The 14,927-nt window shown below is 43.9% G+C and overlaps 1 protein-coding gene across 8 annotated transcripts in view; it reads left to right on the top strand.

Annotated features, from left to right (window-relative positions):
• BAIAP2 (BAR/IMD domain containing adaptor protein 2) overlaps positions 1–14,927 on the top strand; it is a 166,966-nt gene that overhangs the window by 139,627 nt on the left and 12,412 nt on the right. For 3 of the 8 annotated variants that reach the window (XM_056817364.1, XM_056817365.1, XM_007482888.3), the window contains exons 10-13: positions 22–223; positions 1,662–1,730; positions 4,673–4,838; positions 10,593–10,627. In XM_056817364.1, coding sequence (XP_056673342.1) covers positions 22–223; positions 1,662–1,730; positions 4,673–4,838; positions 10,593–10,627 — 472 coding nt within the window. Of the gene's footprint in view, positions 1–21; positions 224–1,661; positions 1,731–4,672; positions 4,839–6,944; positions 7,064–10,592; positions 10,628–11,933; positions 13,897–14,927 lie in introns of those variants that run through there. The other 5 variants (XR_008916447.1, XR_008916445.1, XR_008916446.1 and 2 more) reach the window with 5 other exon arrangements.

Raw genomic sequence — 14,927 nt, 5'->3', positions numbered from 1 at the left:
GCTCTCTGTTGTTTTGGCCAGCTGAGAACAAAACTCTTCCTCGCTCTAGCTCCATGGCAGCTGGTCTGGAGCGAAATGGCCGAATGAGGGTGCAAGCCATCTTCTCCCATGCTGCTGGTGACAACAGCACCCTTCTGAGCTTCAAAGAGGGAGATCTCATCACCCTGCTGGTCCCTGAGGCCCGGGATGGCTGGCACTATGGCGAGAGTGAGAAAACCAAAATGTGAGAACTTCTGGGACTTTGTCCCTTATCATTGCCTTCCCTTATCTCCTGATTTGGCCAACAAGAAGTCCCCTATCTGGATGCTAGGCAGCACCTTCTACCTACTGAGAAGTCTGGGCAGAGTTTGAGCTGGGGTGGGGGGGATTGGGGAGACCTGGCATCCTAATTTTGGGGCCCTAAATCATTCTACCACTTTTGAGCAATTTGAAACCATTGCTTAATACTCCAGACATATCACTCATTCCTCAATTTCTCCAGCTGCCACCGTGCCTTCTCCCCCTCCTCCCCCCTCCCATTTCTTTCTTGGGGTGTTTTTGCTGGCCCCGCACATAGGATAGAGAAAGATTGAGACCTATTCTCAGCTCCAAAATTAACTTCCTAAATGGCTTTGGGCACCAGGGAGGGACAGCTGCAGACTCAACTAGCTCGCTCTGACTCTTGCATTAGAGATTCATTCTGCAGTCTTACCCACCTTGGAGCCAAATTTTGGGGGAGGATATGGTTTTTTTAAACCTTTACCTTCTGTCTTAGAATTGATACTAAGTATTGATTCCAAGATAAAAGAGCAATAAGGAGTTAATAACTGGAGCTAAGTGACTTGCCCAAGGTCACACAGCTAGGATGTATCTAACGCCAGATTTAAATCCAGGACCTCCTGTCTCCAGACTTGGTTCTCTATCTATTGAACCACCTAACTGTTGGGCATAATTTTTAAGAGCAGAGAGTTCTCTGGGAGATAACCCAATTCCTTTCCTGGTCCTTGCACTTCATTTAGGGTGTCTTTTTTGAGTGTTTAGTTCTGAGAAATATGGGAATAACTTGGGACTCAGATGGTTGTTCACTGCCAAACCCTGCCCCCAGGATCCCAGTGGGACCATGGCACTGAAAATGTCTCTTTTCCCTTCTTGGGGCATGGAGCCATCCCTATGGGTGACCTGCTTCTAGAAATGAAAGATCTGCAGATGGCCCTGGCATGGCAGTTCCTGTGGCAGAGCCCATCCTCAGGGATGGGATTGTGGCCAGCTGACCCACAAGTGTGCAGCCAACCTCTCGGTCCCATTCCCCCTCATTCTGCCATGACTACAGGGTCACACTGCTCTTCAGTGTAACCTGGAGTGGCTTCAGCATGTGCTAAACATACCTGCCAAAAAGGGATAGGTGGGCAGAAAGAGAAAGAAAATAAAGAGGCATGTTAGAAATTTGCAAAATTGGTGGCAATACGGGCCCTGAAATTTGCTCTGACTGATGGTGGCAGAGCTAAAACTCTTCAATTCCCAAGTTCTCTATCTACTGCAAAACCCCTGTATGTTTTGGCTGGAGGGCAAATAAGTGGAAAGGATGTCCCTGGGAGTACAGCTTTCCTATCTAGCATTTGAACATCATTTGAGGGGAGGACACTAGGAAGCTCTTTTCTTATTTTCATGTGGTTCTTTTCCAGGAGGGGCTGGTTTCCTTTCTCCTATACTCGAGTCTTGGACAGCGAAGTCAGTGACAGATTGCACATGAGGTAAGCCACAACCCTTGGGCCTGGAATGGCTTTGGAGGCAATAACGACTCAACATACTTGCTGTGGTCAAGATGAATGAATTGTCCCTCCGCTCCCTGCTCTGGCTCCATCCCAGGGATGAAGTCAAGAGTTCAGCCTCCTTTTTTATCCTCCCCGGCAAACAGGACCCAGAATCTAGTATTCAACAGATATGCCTAGGAGGCAGCTAAGTGATACAGTAAGTAGATAGAGCACCAGACCTGAAATCCAGCCTCAGACACTTACTAGTTGTCTGATTCTGGGCAAGTCATTTAACCACTCTTTTCCCCAGTTTCCTCATCTGTAAAATAATAACATCTACCTTCCAGGACTCTTGTGAGGATCCAGGTGCTTAGCAGAGTGCCTCGTAAGCACTGCATAAATGTTACTTGTCATTGTTCTTGTTCTTGATATTATTATTATTACTATTATTATCCTAGATTTAGAGCTAGAAAGGACCTTAGACAACCAATCCAACCCCCTCATTTTAAAGATGGGATGGCTGAGATCCAGAAAAGTAAAATGCCAGCCAAACCTGACCTTGAACACAAGTCCTCTGGTTATAAGTCTTCACCGTGCTGCCTCCTAAATTGAAACAGAAGCCTGTGCTTATGAATGGGATTAACAAAATCCAAGAGGACTCTTTGACCTTCACAACTACATCCTATGGGATTAGGAAAACCAACCAAACAGGAGTTTGGCTCTTGATTTTTTTATTGCCTCAATAGTCCCTACCAGTTATTCTCCTCCTCCTCTGCTTCTTCCTTTTCCTCCTTTTTTATTTTTTAAACCCATACCTTCTTTCTTAATATTAATTCTAAGATGGAAGAGTATTAAAGGCTAGGTGAATGGGGTTAAGTGATTTGCCCAGGGTCATACAGCTAGAAGGTATCAGAGGCCGGTTTAAACTGAGGTCCTCCTCACGTCAGACCTGGCACTTTATCTACTGTGCCCCATCCCTCCTTCTTGAGACTCTTTCCCCACCTCCCCAGCCTGAGCATTTAGGGTCCCAGGCAATCTTGAAAACTGGTCTGTCAGACCCTTTGTATTGCCAACCCTATCCCTGCCTCTTCAGGGAAGGGCTGGCTGGTAAACCAAGACACCGGGCAGCTGGGTTCAGGAATCTCCATTCAGAGCATCTCTAGGAAGGGGCAGACAGATGGCGTGTGGATTAGAGAAGAAGAGATTATGCTAGGGGGTGGGGAATAGAAAGAATGAAGAGGAAAAAAGGCAAGTGAGAAGTTCTTGGGGATTGGTCCTGTCTGGGCTCTGTCCACAACCCCAGAGGCCTGCTCTGACCTGAGAGTGGTCCTGTTTGACATTATAGGAGGCATGGGAGGTCCCCACATTGTAAGCAGGCCATGGAGCCTGGTGACCGAGCAATGTTGCTTGTCTTTATAGGTCTTAAGGGGAAGGGGGGAAAAGGGAAAAAGAATACACATTTATATAGCACCTATTACAAACCTGGCCCTTTACAAATATTATCTCATTTGATCCTCATGATAACCCTTCTGAGTAGGTTATTATCCCCATTTTAGAGTTGAGAAAAGTGAGGCAGATGGAGTTCATTTGCCCAGGGTCACATAGCCATTAAGTATCTAAGGCTCAATTTGAACTCAGGTCCTCCTTACTCCCTCCTTACTCCCAACGCTCTGTCTACTTTGCCACTAGTTGCCAATGTTTGCTTTTGGTCCTAAGAAGTTAAAGGGAAGGAATTGGATTCCACATTGAAATCTTGGGATGCCTTGACAGAGTCATGCTATTAAAAAAGAGTACCCTGATAGTTTTGTTTTTTTAAGATAAAGGTTGAGTTTAAAAGGGAAAATAAGAAAAGCAAAGGCCTTTTTTCTTTTAAAAATTTGGAAAACATTCTTTGTTTCTTCTGAGCCCTCTCTTGGAGATCAGCTTCTAGCCTTGGCTCAGAGACAGTTTGATCACAGAGTCCAAGGTATCTCCCTGTTTAGGGTTTGTCTCTACAGATTAGAATGTCCCCAGATGGGAATCCGAGAAAACATTTGGGATTTAGGCAACTGAATCAGCAACTTAACTTGGGCTTCAACTGTAAACTAGGATCAACTTTTTTTTTGCTATCTTTTATTTTTACATAACCTTTAGTTCCAAAAACATCTCTCTCCCCTCCACTCCCCAGTGAGTCATCTCTTGTAACAATGATTCTTAAAAGAACTTTAAACGAATGTTGGAAGGTGGGTGAGGACAGCTGGGTTGCTCAGTGGATAGAGAACTAAGCCTAGAGATGGAGGTCCTGGGTTCAAATATGGCCTTAGACCTTTCCTAACTGTGACCCTTGGGCAAGTCACTTAACCCCTATTGCTTAGCTCTTACTGCTCTTCTGTCTTGGAACCAATACTTAGTTTTAATTCTAAGAAAAAAGGTTTTTAAAAAAAGAATTTAAGGGGAAAAAAAGCATTTTGACAAAACCAATCAATATGTTAATCATGTCTGATAGGGTATACAGTATTCCACTCTCATAGTCTCCCCCCTCAATAGAGAGGGGAAAGGAGACGCCGTTTTTACTCCTTCTTTTCTATGAGGTGGGGGCTAACTTAGAAAGTAAAAGAAAGATTGGGGGGCAATTGAATGGCTCAGTGGATTGAGACAGGCCTGGCCTTGGATACTTCTTAGCTGTGTGACCCTGGGTAAGTGACTTCACCTCCCTTGCCTAGCCCTTACCACTCTTCTGCCTTGGAACCAATATATGGTATTGCCTAAAAGAGAAAAGGAAAAAATGAGATGTTATCTTGGACAAGAAATGGGTGTGAAAATAGAGACTCCCTGATGAATCTGATGAGGGGTGGAGGTTGTGGCTCCCCGAAGTCATCCTTCCTGCTTTTGGGGATGGGGGCGTAGATGACCTGAACCTTGAATGGCCTTTACTCACCCTACCTTCTCTTGTTTCCTGACAGTCTGCAACAAGGAAAAAGCAGCAGTACAGGCAACCTCCTAGACAAAGAGGATCTGGCCATCCCACCCCCAGATTATGGGGTATCCTCTTCAAGGGCCTTCCCGGCCCAGACGGCCAGCACCTTCAAGCAAAGACCCTACAGCGTGGCCGTACCTGCCTTCTCCCAGGTGAGAGCATCCTATCCGGGCAGAGCAGAGGGTTTCCGCTGAGCCAGCCAGCAGAGAAGCCATGGGAACCTGATGGTGCTCACAGCTGGAGGGATGCCTAGACTCTGGTTTGTCTGGGTTGAAGCCTGGGAAGATGAGCCACAAAAGAGGGCCTGTCCGTGGGGTGGTGATTGCTTCTGAAGCTCTTCTTCATTCTCTTGCCCCGGGGGGAAAGTTTGACACATGACAAAGATGGGTCTTCATTGGGCTTCTTGCTTGCCACCCCTCCTGACATACAATGATCCATAGAGAAAGGATGGAAAAAAGCCTTCGTTCTGTTTTGTTTAGTTTTCTAACTCTTTCTCTATGGATCATTCCCAGTATCTCTGGACTAACACTTGATGATCCCTCAAAACTATTCCCTTCCATTTGCTAAAACCTTTCTGCCTCCCCTGAAAATGTTGTTGACTGGAAATAAGATCACCTTACTTCCCCTTTATACTACACTCAAGCCCCTTTCCCTTTCCCCAAGACTTGGGTTAAACCTTGCTGTGCCCATATACCCCCTCCAAATGCTTTATATGCCCCCAAATACAGAAAAGGTTTGTCCTTGATGTGTGTTATTGGGGGGGGGGAGATTTCCTGTGAGGTTATTTCAGGTAACCGAGGTGTTTCTCCAAAAGTTCATTGCAGAAATTTCTCAGAGCTTACATCTGGGCATTTAGTGCCAGTGGCCTCTGCCAATCCCTCCCTCTCCCTACCAGGCTTATACCAGGCAGCAGCTGAGTCCTGGCAGATGCCATGTTTTTACTGGAATCATCATGCCTCAGCTAGAGGAACCTTTGGGTTTGGTGTCTCCTCGTTGTGGGCAAAGATATAATTTTAAATGAGTGTGGGGAAAAAGGCGGTGGGAGAGAACTCTTTTCCAAGGCTCAAGTGGCCTGGATAATCCAGTTGGAACCTAGCCTAACAGCTGAATAAGCACCCAATTGACACTGTAACCTTCAGAGCCGACTCTCATCATCCTTGGAAACAGCCTTCGTGATGCTAGAGCCCTCTGAGCTTTTGGCTCCTCTCCTTCCATCAGGGCCTATGGTTTGTTTTTTGTTTGTTGGTTTGGTTTTTTTTTTCTTTGCAATGATATAAACCTGGGAAGAAAATATTGACAGCTTGGACACAGAGGGTGGCCTCAAGTGACACCCTGGGCTTGTCACCAGCAGGTCATAGTCCATTTCTTCTAGAATAATAATATAATATATGTGAACTACCCCGAGGAGTCATTCTCCCATGTAAAGGAGTTCTCAGTTTTGCCAATGGATAATTAGCTCATTAACCCATATATTGACTATCTAGTAGAGCCCAGAATTGTATTAGGTATAAATAAGGGAGAGGGGAGATACCAAAATATAAAAGCACCTGCCCTTCAGGCGATTACTCTCTAGCTGAGGAGAGCTACACACACATGAAACAATTGGAGAAAGCTTTTTAAAAATACATTTCTATTCTCTTCTTTTTACACTGCCCACATTTCTCAAATGAATCTCCTCTCCACTCCCACCCACCCACCAGAAAGTCATTCCATGTACAGTAGAACCTCCTTATATATGGTTTTGCTTTCTGCAGTTCACCTGAAAATGGGTGCTGGAAATCTGACCCGTGGTTCACCACTCCCTTTCTCTTCCATTTTCACTTTTTTAGGGACAGAGCATATATACATGGGGTCAGTAGGTGTTCACTTATATCCAAGGTTTCAGCCCTCTGCAGGAGGCCTTAGAATGTATTTTCTGAGGATGTAGGGGCCCTACTATACTGGAACAAGAACAAGGATACTAATCCTAACCAATATATGTGTGTGGGGGTGGCAGGAGGGAGGATCCGGTATTATCTTGCAGGATTCCAACCCCATAGTCCCCAGACTCCACATAGAAACTGGGGTCCCGCGTCTTCTCACGTATCTCCTTTGGGACCAAGTTTTATCATTTCAATTTGGCAGCCTTTAGCTTGACCTGTTTTGTTGTGGTTGTTTCCATATTGTATTTGTAGGGGTTTTTTGCTTCTCCTTAACTTAGCATTGGTTAATGTCTTCCCATTCTTCTCTGTATTCATCATATTCGTTATTTCTTACAGTTCAGTCATATTCCATTATATTCATTGTGTCACAACTTGCTTGGCCATTTCCTGTTCACTGGGCATTTGCTGCATTTCTAGTTTTGGGCTATTATAAAGAAAATTCGAAGATAAGTAAGGTAGGTAGTGCACTCGATAAAGCACCAGGCTTAGAGTCAGGAAGACATGCGTTCAAATCCAGCCTCAGATACTTTCTAGCTGGGTGATCTTGGACAGGTTCCTTAACCCTGATTGCCTCAATCTCCTCATCTGTCAAATGAACTGCAGAAAGACATGGCAAACCACTATAGTATTTTTGCCATGAAAACCTCCAATGGGGGCATGAAGAGTCAGACACAATTGATGAACAACACAGTACCGTATTTGTTGTACTATTTACTGCATGCTCTTAGGAACTACATAGAAGTCCCCAGTTGCCTCCCCTCTCCAAAGGTCTATGTGGCCTCAAAGAGAGAAAGGGAATGAACAAGAACTTATAAAGAGCCCATTATTGGGAGCAGCTAGATGACTCAATGGCTAGGCAGAGAATCAGGTCTAGAGGTGGGAGGTCCTGGGTTCAATTCTGGATTCGGACACTTCCTAGCTGTGTGACCCCAGACAAGTCACTTAATCCCAATTACCTAGCCCTTAACTTACCTCCTGCCTTGAAACCTATTTTGATTTAAAACACTATATTCTAAGATGTAAAGGTTTCAAAAAAAAAGAGCCTATTATGTGCTAGGCCATGTACTCAGGACTTTACAAATATTTGATAATATTCAAGAAAAGAGAGTTCATTGGTTATGATAGAATTTGAGAAAAGGGGATGGAAGTCAGAGAATTTTGGTTTGAATCTTTATTAGATGAATAGCATATTCTGAGAAACAATAGGTTTGGATGATAGAGTAGGGAGAAGGAAATAAATTATTTATAGCTCCTTCCCCCCTGCCCCCACCAGTTTTTTCTTTCTTTATACTTTTCAATAGAATCAAGACAAGCTCTTTAGGTGAATGACAACAAAATTAGCTTTAGGACTAGTAGTGTTTGCAGAAGAGCTCATAAATTTTCCATTCTCTGCCTGCTTCCCTTCTAGTCTCTTGTCTATTCACTCAGTCAGGTTACCTGCATTGCAGATTATCCTTGGGCTTTGGAAGCTGTCCCTGGTGTTCAGTAGCATCAGTCCTGCTTCCTGCCACAAGGGAATTTGCTTTGGGCCCAGAGCAGCTAGGCAGCTTGCCCATGGGATTTTTTTTTTTATTATCCAAGAGGGTGACTCTATCTTGGTCATCCCATTAATGAAAGGGGAGCCAGGGTGTAGATAATTCACAAATCATTTGTGTTTGACATTTGGCTGGCAGACAGAGGTGTTTATCTGCTTAATACTCCTCCTTCCCTTCATCCTTGTGCTTGACACCAATATCCTTCCTTTGGCATAGACCTACACAAAGGAGTGGCCACATGGTAGGGAATCCTATTTGCTTTCTAGTTCACACATTTGTACCCTCCATCTCTCCCTGACATATCCTTCCTCTTTCTCCCTTACCTCGGATGGGGAACTTCTCTTCTGTCAAATCTCTCTCTGCTACCACTCCAGAAGAAGAGACCAAATCAGGCCCCACCATAGCACGTGGAGATATTGAGGAATTGGAAAGAGTTGTATCAGATTGTACCTTTCTCCAGGGGTTAGACACCAGGCAAACTAGACTGTTGACCACTAATGCCGTGTAGCTCTGGGGCCAAAGGCAAGGATGGGAAAAAGCAGAAAACTGGCATTTTTTAAATGTTCTAAGGCCAACTATTTTGTCTTACCTTTTTTTCACTTGAGGGGCCACTTCCAGAGGTCCTGACCTGTGATCAAACAATCATCTTTATGGCTAGCTTTGCTATTTCTGAGGACTTTTTAAAGGGAACATACAAAGCATCTGGCTAACCTGTTGCTGTGTTTTGCTACCTGTCTCGAGTTTCTGTAGTTTCTTAATGGCATTAGAAATGAAGAATACTTTTCAAATCAGGCCTCAGCTATGTGACGCTGGGCAAGTCACTTAACCCTCATCCATCACCTAGTCCATACCATTCTTCTACCTTGAAACAAATCCACAGTATTTATTCTAAGGCTGAAGGTAAGGGTTTTTTAAAAAAGAAGGAAGGAGGAAGGAAGTAAAAGAAAAGAGAAAAGGAGGATTCATAGGCTAGTGCTGCATCTGTTCCATTTGACAAAGTGGTGTTAGGGCCATCAGAAACTCCTGCAATTGCTCCTGTGGCCAAAACCTTACATGGGAGAAAAATGCCATAAAAATGTGAAACAGAGATTTAGCTGAGTTCCCCGAGTGCTCCCCACCAGTACTCACCTGGTCCTCAATATAGAAGTTGGTGCGCTTCATTAAGCTCACTAGATCACTACAGTCAAAGTTAGGAATCTAGAAAGAATGAAATCAAAGTGAACCCAGTTCCTTGGAAGTCAGTCTCAGGGGAAATGTGTTGGGGTGGTCTGGAAGATTAAAGGATGGAATAGGTTACCTGGAATGGAGATCCTACCTACTAGGGGAGTAGATGACCTGAACCTCGGTCTGGCATGTGCCCAATGCACTTCTCCCAAGACTGGCTTCCAAGGGCCTGGATTCAGTTTGATTTCACTCTTTAGATTCCTAACTTGGCTTCTTGACCTAGTCTGTCAAGTCATTACCTGGAGGAAGAATAGATAAGGTTTGTGGCCCCTCTCCATTTATGGAATCTCCTAGCTAGACCTCCTCAAACAACATCAAATCTGAAATCATTCTTTACATTTTGTTTGCTATAAAAGTCTATCAAGGCTTATTCCTTTTTTGAAGTGTAGAGGGGCAGGGAGCTCTGCCAGCCTAGTCCTCTACAATTTGTGGCTCATGGGGGCTTTTCTCAGAAGAATTTGCCTTGGGACAGGGATAGTACCAAGAGTACCCTCAGATGGGAGAAGCGAAGGCACTCTGTTCTTTCGTGCCTCCTTGGCTGTGTGTCTCACCACATGCATCTTACCGTATGAAATCTTTCTGCTCGAATAGACATTTAAATGTTTCAGTTAAATTTACTGTAAAAGACTGAAGCCTCAACTCTGATGATTGACGGCTACTGCTGTGAGATTACAGAGCCACAACAGAGAGGTTAGGATCCCTTTCCCTAGTCTTCAGGAGTAGCTGGGTGGGAGATATCCCTTGGGATAGTAATGGCTCAGGGGAAGATACCAAATCTTTTTTTTTTCCCCAATGCCTAAAAAACAATTTAGTTTGATCCCTTCCCCTATTACCCTAACACAAGTTGTTCCTTGTTTTCCCTGGTCCTCTTTTCCTTCCTCCATTGGTACATATGAAATTTAGTGCCCCATCATCTCTACCTAGGTCTCAGCACAACAGATATTTTTTCACACACATTCTGCCTTGTTTTCTCATGTAGTATTTTCTCCCCACTTCTATCTAAGAATTAAATAAACCTACTTGCAATGATAAGTGATAAAAGGGAGGAATAGAGAACCCATCCCATATTCTTTTCTCCAAGAATGCTAGAATCTAGCCTTCTCTTCTTCTGTCTCTATTAAGTTTGAAAATGGCACATTCTTCATGTTAGACATGTTAGCTATCCCGTGGCAACTCTCAAAAACCTTGCAACTGACCTGTTGATTATTTTTTTTCACTTCCCCAGGGCCTAGATGACTACGGTTCCCGATCTGTGAGCAGGTAAGAGGAATCTCTGTCTGTTTTTTACCTTATCTTGGGCTTAACATGTCACTTCTGGAAGATACCGAGTTCATTAGGCCAGGGAACTGGGATGGGTTGTTTTTAAGGGCAGAGTACTTATAACTTATAAAGACTACTTCCTACAGGCATGCCTGGTTGATAACATGGGAAAAGTGGGAGGGAGATCTACAGGATAGGGTTGATGGGTGGATATTAGAGATCTGGCCTACAAATTTATTTATGAAGAAATCATGTCCAGGATGTCACTCGATCATTGGTCTCTAGGGATCCTTTCCTCTGTCAGTGTCCTCATTCACTAATTTTCAGACCCCTTTCTTAGGGATCTATTTTTAAAGGTTAGACAGCTTGTCTCCAAGCTGGCTAGAAAAATCCTTAAAATGTCTGGATGATAAATAGCATAATTGCTCCCTCCTCTACCTAAATTAGCAAATGTGCAATACCCACATTGGATTTATGTGCAGTTGTCCTGATGATGATGGGATAAGGTGGAGGATTCCTTCCCTGTGAATTATCTTCTTGGCAACCAAAGGGGTCACAACTTGACCCTTAATGGAAATTTGAGGTCACTATAGCACACTACTAGAGGTTTCTCCTGGGCCAACATTTTTGTAGATTGAGCTGGGCATCCAGCAGAGGGTGTTAGAGTCCCACACCCATCTCATTAATTATCAGACATAACTCCTGTCCTTTCACCCTTAGCATGGCCCCGTAGTCCCTACTTCCTACCCTCCAGAGGTGAGCCAAGAAAAGGGGCCTCAAATTCTTGTCACAGAATCTTAGAATTGGAAGAGTCATCTATCTGAAGTATGAAAACTCTATGCACAAAGCAGGCCTGATTGTATAGTACTGACACTTCTTATGACTTCTGGGCAAGCTTGGCTCACCTGGTAGACAAAGAGCCCTTTTTCCTGCTTGAAAGGTTCAAGACATTTTCCCATTTCTAAAATTGGGACCCTTGGCCTGAAATAGATAATCAACCTAAAAAGGCAGAGAAGAGAGTCTACTTGAGGGGAATCAGCTAAAGTCCCCAACTCTAGTTTGTACTGCTGCCTTCTCCCATCCTTCCCCCCTGGGAGTAGGGATCCCTAGAGAAACTAAATAATCATTCATCTAGGTCTGCCAGGGAGGGATGCCCCTGGAGCTTCAGAAAAGAGATATTGCATGGGAAGGGTGGGGTTGGACCTGTGTGCCTGGGGTGTAGGGATGGGGAGGAGCAGGGTCTATTGTCCTTTGGACACACCGTGAAGTGTTCGGTCTGGCAGTTCTGTACTTTTCTGTTTCACAGTGGCAGTGGGACTCTGGTCTCAACAGTGTGAGGACCCCTTGACTAGAAATGGCACCTGCTGCTTTGAAGAGATTTTCTGCTTCTCTTTCTCCCTGCCTTGATTTCTCTGATTTATTTGGTCTCTCCCTTTTCCTTTTTCCCCCTTCTTCAACTCATTGGTTTGTTCTTGGATAGTCTTTTTTTCCCCCCTTGCCTTTTGGTTGGTGACATTTTAAACTCTGTGATCATCAAGGATCCATGGTGCTGCTTCATCTCTGTTTCTTTATTCTTCATCCCTGCCCTGCCTCTGACTCTGGTCCAAAGCCTTTCAGAGTATAAACTGCCCAACGGGGGTGTCTGCTCCCCTGGGGAGTGGCAGCTTGGATGCAGTGTCTACAACCATTCTGCTGCCTCCTTCTCCCCATGTACCTTTGGATGTTGACAATGCACTATCCCTTTTCTAAAGCTCTTTCCTGAGCCATGTTTAGAGTCTGAAAGCAAAAGAAAATCCTCAGCAGATAAAGGACTCCCTCCATGGCACCCCAAAATACTAACACACCCATACACACCACAAAACAAAACACATCCAAACCCAATATGCATGGACTAATGGTGTATGTACTGTTACGTTTTTTTTTTTCCAATATGACTTTCACTGGGTTCACAGCCCAGTTTCTTTATTAGGCAAGGGAAGGCAGACTAAAGACTCTTAAAGAGGCTATAGTCTTTCTCTTTGAGAGCAGGCTTGCAGTGCAACCCCCACCCCCTCCCCAGCCCACCCCCTTATTCCCTTGCCCAAGGGTGGCTTAGAGAACAGTGGATCGTCAGGCTTTGGCCCACTAGGAAAGCTGGCTGGCTCTCTGTGAAGGACCGTTGGGGCCTCATGCCCATCTGCTTAGGACCCAGCCTAAGGGGCCAGTCAAAAGCTTCTTTCTCAATGAAGTTGTTTTATAAGTGTACATAGAATATATATGTATATATATATATCTTTTTTGTAGCAGGGTATTGTTACCTCACTTTAGCGCACCTGGGTAGGGGCTGGGGAAGGAATACGCACCTGACTAAAGAGAATTCCAAAGACCTTGATCGATCGATCGATCTATCTATCTTACCTACCTATAGTGATAGATAGATAAAGATTATAGGTATAGCTATATATATATATATATGTATATTTTTTTTCCTCCTTCCTTTTGGAAATATTCCTTAAACCAGCTTTGCAGATTAGTCCCTACCACATGCCAGCCCTCCTTCCTTATAGGGGTGTGGTAACACAAATGACATTAAATGATTGAACCTCATTGCCCTGGGCAAGTGGCTATTTGTAAGGCTGCTTTAATGACCTGGGCCCCAGGCTGCCCCTGTATAGGGAGGGGTGGGGTAAACAGGCAGTCTCCTGTTGCATTCTTTCCTAAACACTGTTCATCTTCTTTGTATGTCTTGGTCACTTTAGAGACAAACACATGGGACTCAATGGCTACTGGTATTGTTTCTTCACCCACTGAATTCTGTCTGGGAAGTGAGTGAAGGGCCAACAGCCCCACTTTACCCTTTCCGTGTTGGTGAAAGTCTTCATTATGAAGCCGTAGACACTTCCTTTTCCAGTGTGATTTTAAAACCTCCTACCTACCTGTTGACTAGGATTTTGTTGGCAATACATATGATATGTAGAGAGAAAACAAGAGAGGGGTTCTCGTTTTTGTGTTAAAAGGGGTGGGGGTGGGGAAGCCAGAACACGGACCTGTTTACTAAGAAACCCTCCGTGTTGGGATGATGATGTTGCTAAAAGATCTTAAATCCAGGGGATTTTATGCTCAGTGGATTGAATGTATACACAAAATAGCAAAACTTGTTATGAAGATTGTAAAGTGATGAAAAACCTTTTTTTCTTTTCCTTTTTCTTTCTTTTTTTTTTAAATCTGAAGAGAAACGTGCCCTGTACTGGAGTAAATTGTTTGAATAAAAGTTTTATTTATTGCATTGAGTTGGGCTTCGGTGATTTTTTTGAGTTTTTCTGTTTTGTCAGTGACCAGACTTGGGTATTGGGTATGTGGCAGAAAAGATTGCTACATATCTAGAAATACCTTCAGAAAACACTTCCAATACCTCATCATGGCATGGAGGTGTGACCCTGACTTCTCAGAGGCTAGTGCATAAATCTACAATCTCTGATAGCATCTAAGCAAGCTGCAAAGACTTCAAATACAGGCTCAAATGGACTATGCATCTTTATCAACCAAGGACCACCATCCTAGTCAAGGGTGGAATGATGGCATGTCACCAGATTGGCTGCAAGATGATAAATTTTTTGGCTACATAAACTCTTGAAGAGAACCTACTCTTTCATAGTGGCCATGCATGTAAACTGGTACAGCAGGCATGATATATAGAGAACCATCTTTCATTTTTCCCTCAGTAGATCAACCCACTGGCATTATTTCTATTCTCTGAATAACTCCTTGGAGATAATATTGTGTGAGAGTTAATAACCTGATGGCCTAGCAGAATAACTTGGTATCGTTTAAAGAAAAAAAAAGTATTCTTTTTATTTTCCTAGGGAAGCAAGAAAAGGGCTAGCTGATGTGAATGTAAGCTTGGGAAAGTGTGTTTGTGAGGGTTGGGGCATAAGAAATCAAGCCCAGGGTTCCCTTTGCTTTGATTCTTCAGCTTGGATGGAATTGGAGAACTTGCCTTCCAGGGAGCACAGATGTAGTAAAGGGCATTTGATATTTTGCTTACTGGCTGCTCCCTCCTCCCACTGTGGAGTACACATGCTCCATGAGCTCACAAGGAAACTCTTGGTACCACCTGAGCAGTTGGCTTAAAGGAAGAGAATGTTTGATTTGCTATCTCTTTCCCCTACCCACCATCCCCAGGTAGACTTGGTACTTTTGGTCTCCTTTTTCCTGTATATGCTTTATTTTTTCTCCCTTCCAAAGGATAAAATGTGGGTTTCAAAAAAAAAATTTTTTTTTTTCTCAGCAGAAGCAGCATGCAAACAAAATTCCTGGTGCT

This window comes from Monodelphis domestica, chromosome 2 (genome assembly GCF_027887165.1).
Source record: "Monodelphis domestica isolate mMonDom1 chromosome 2, mMonDom1.pri, whole genome shotgun sequence".
NCBI lineage: Eukaryota > Metazoa > Chordata > Mammalia > Didelphimorphia > Didelphidae > Monodelphis > Monodelphis domestica.
Note: the sequence above shows the minus strand (reverse complement) of the source record. Positions and strands in the feature narration are given on the sequence as shown.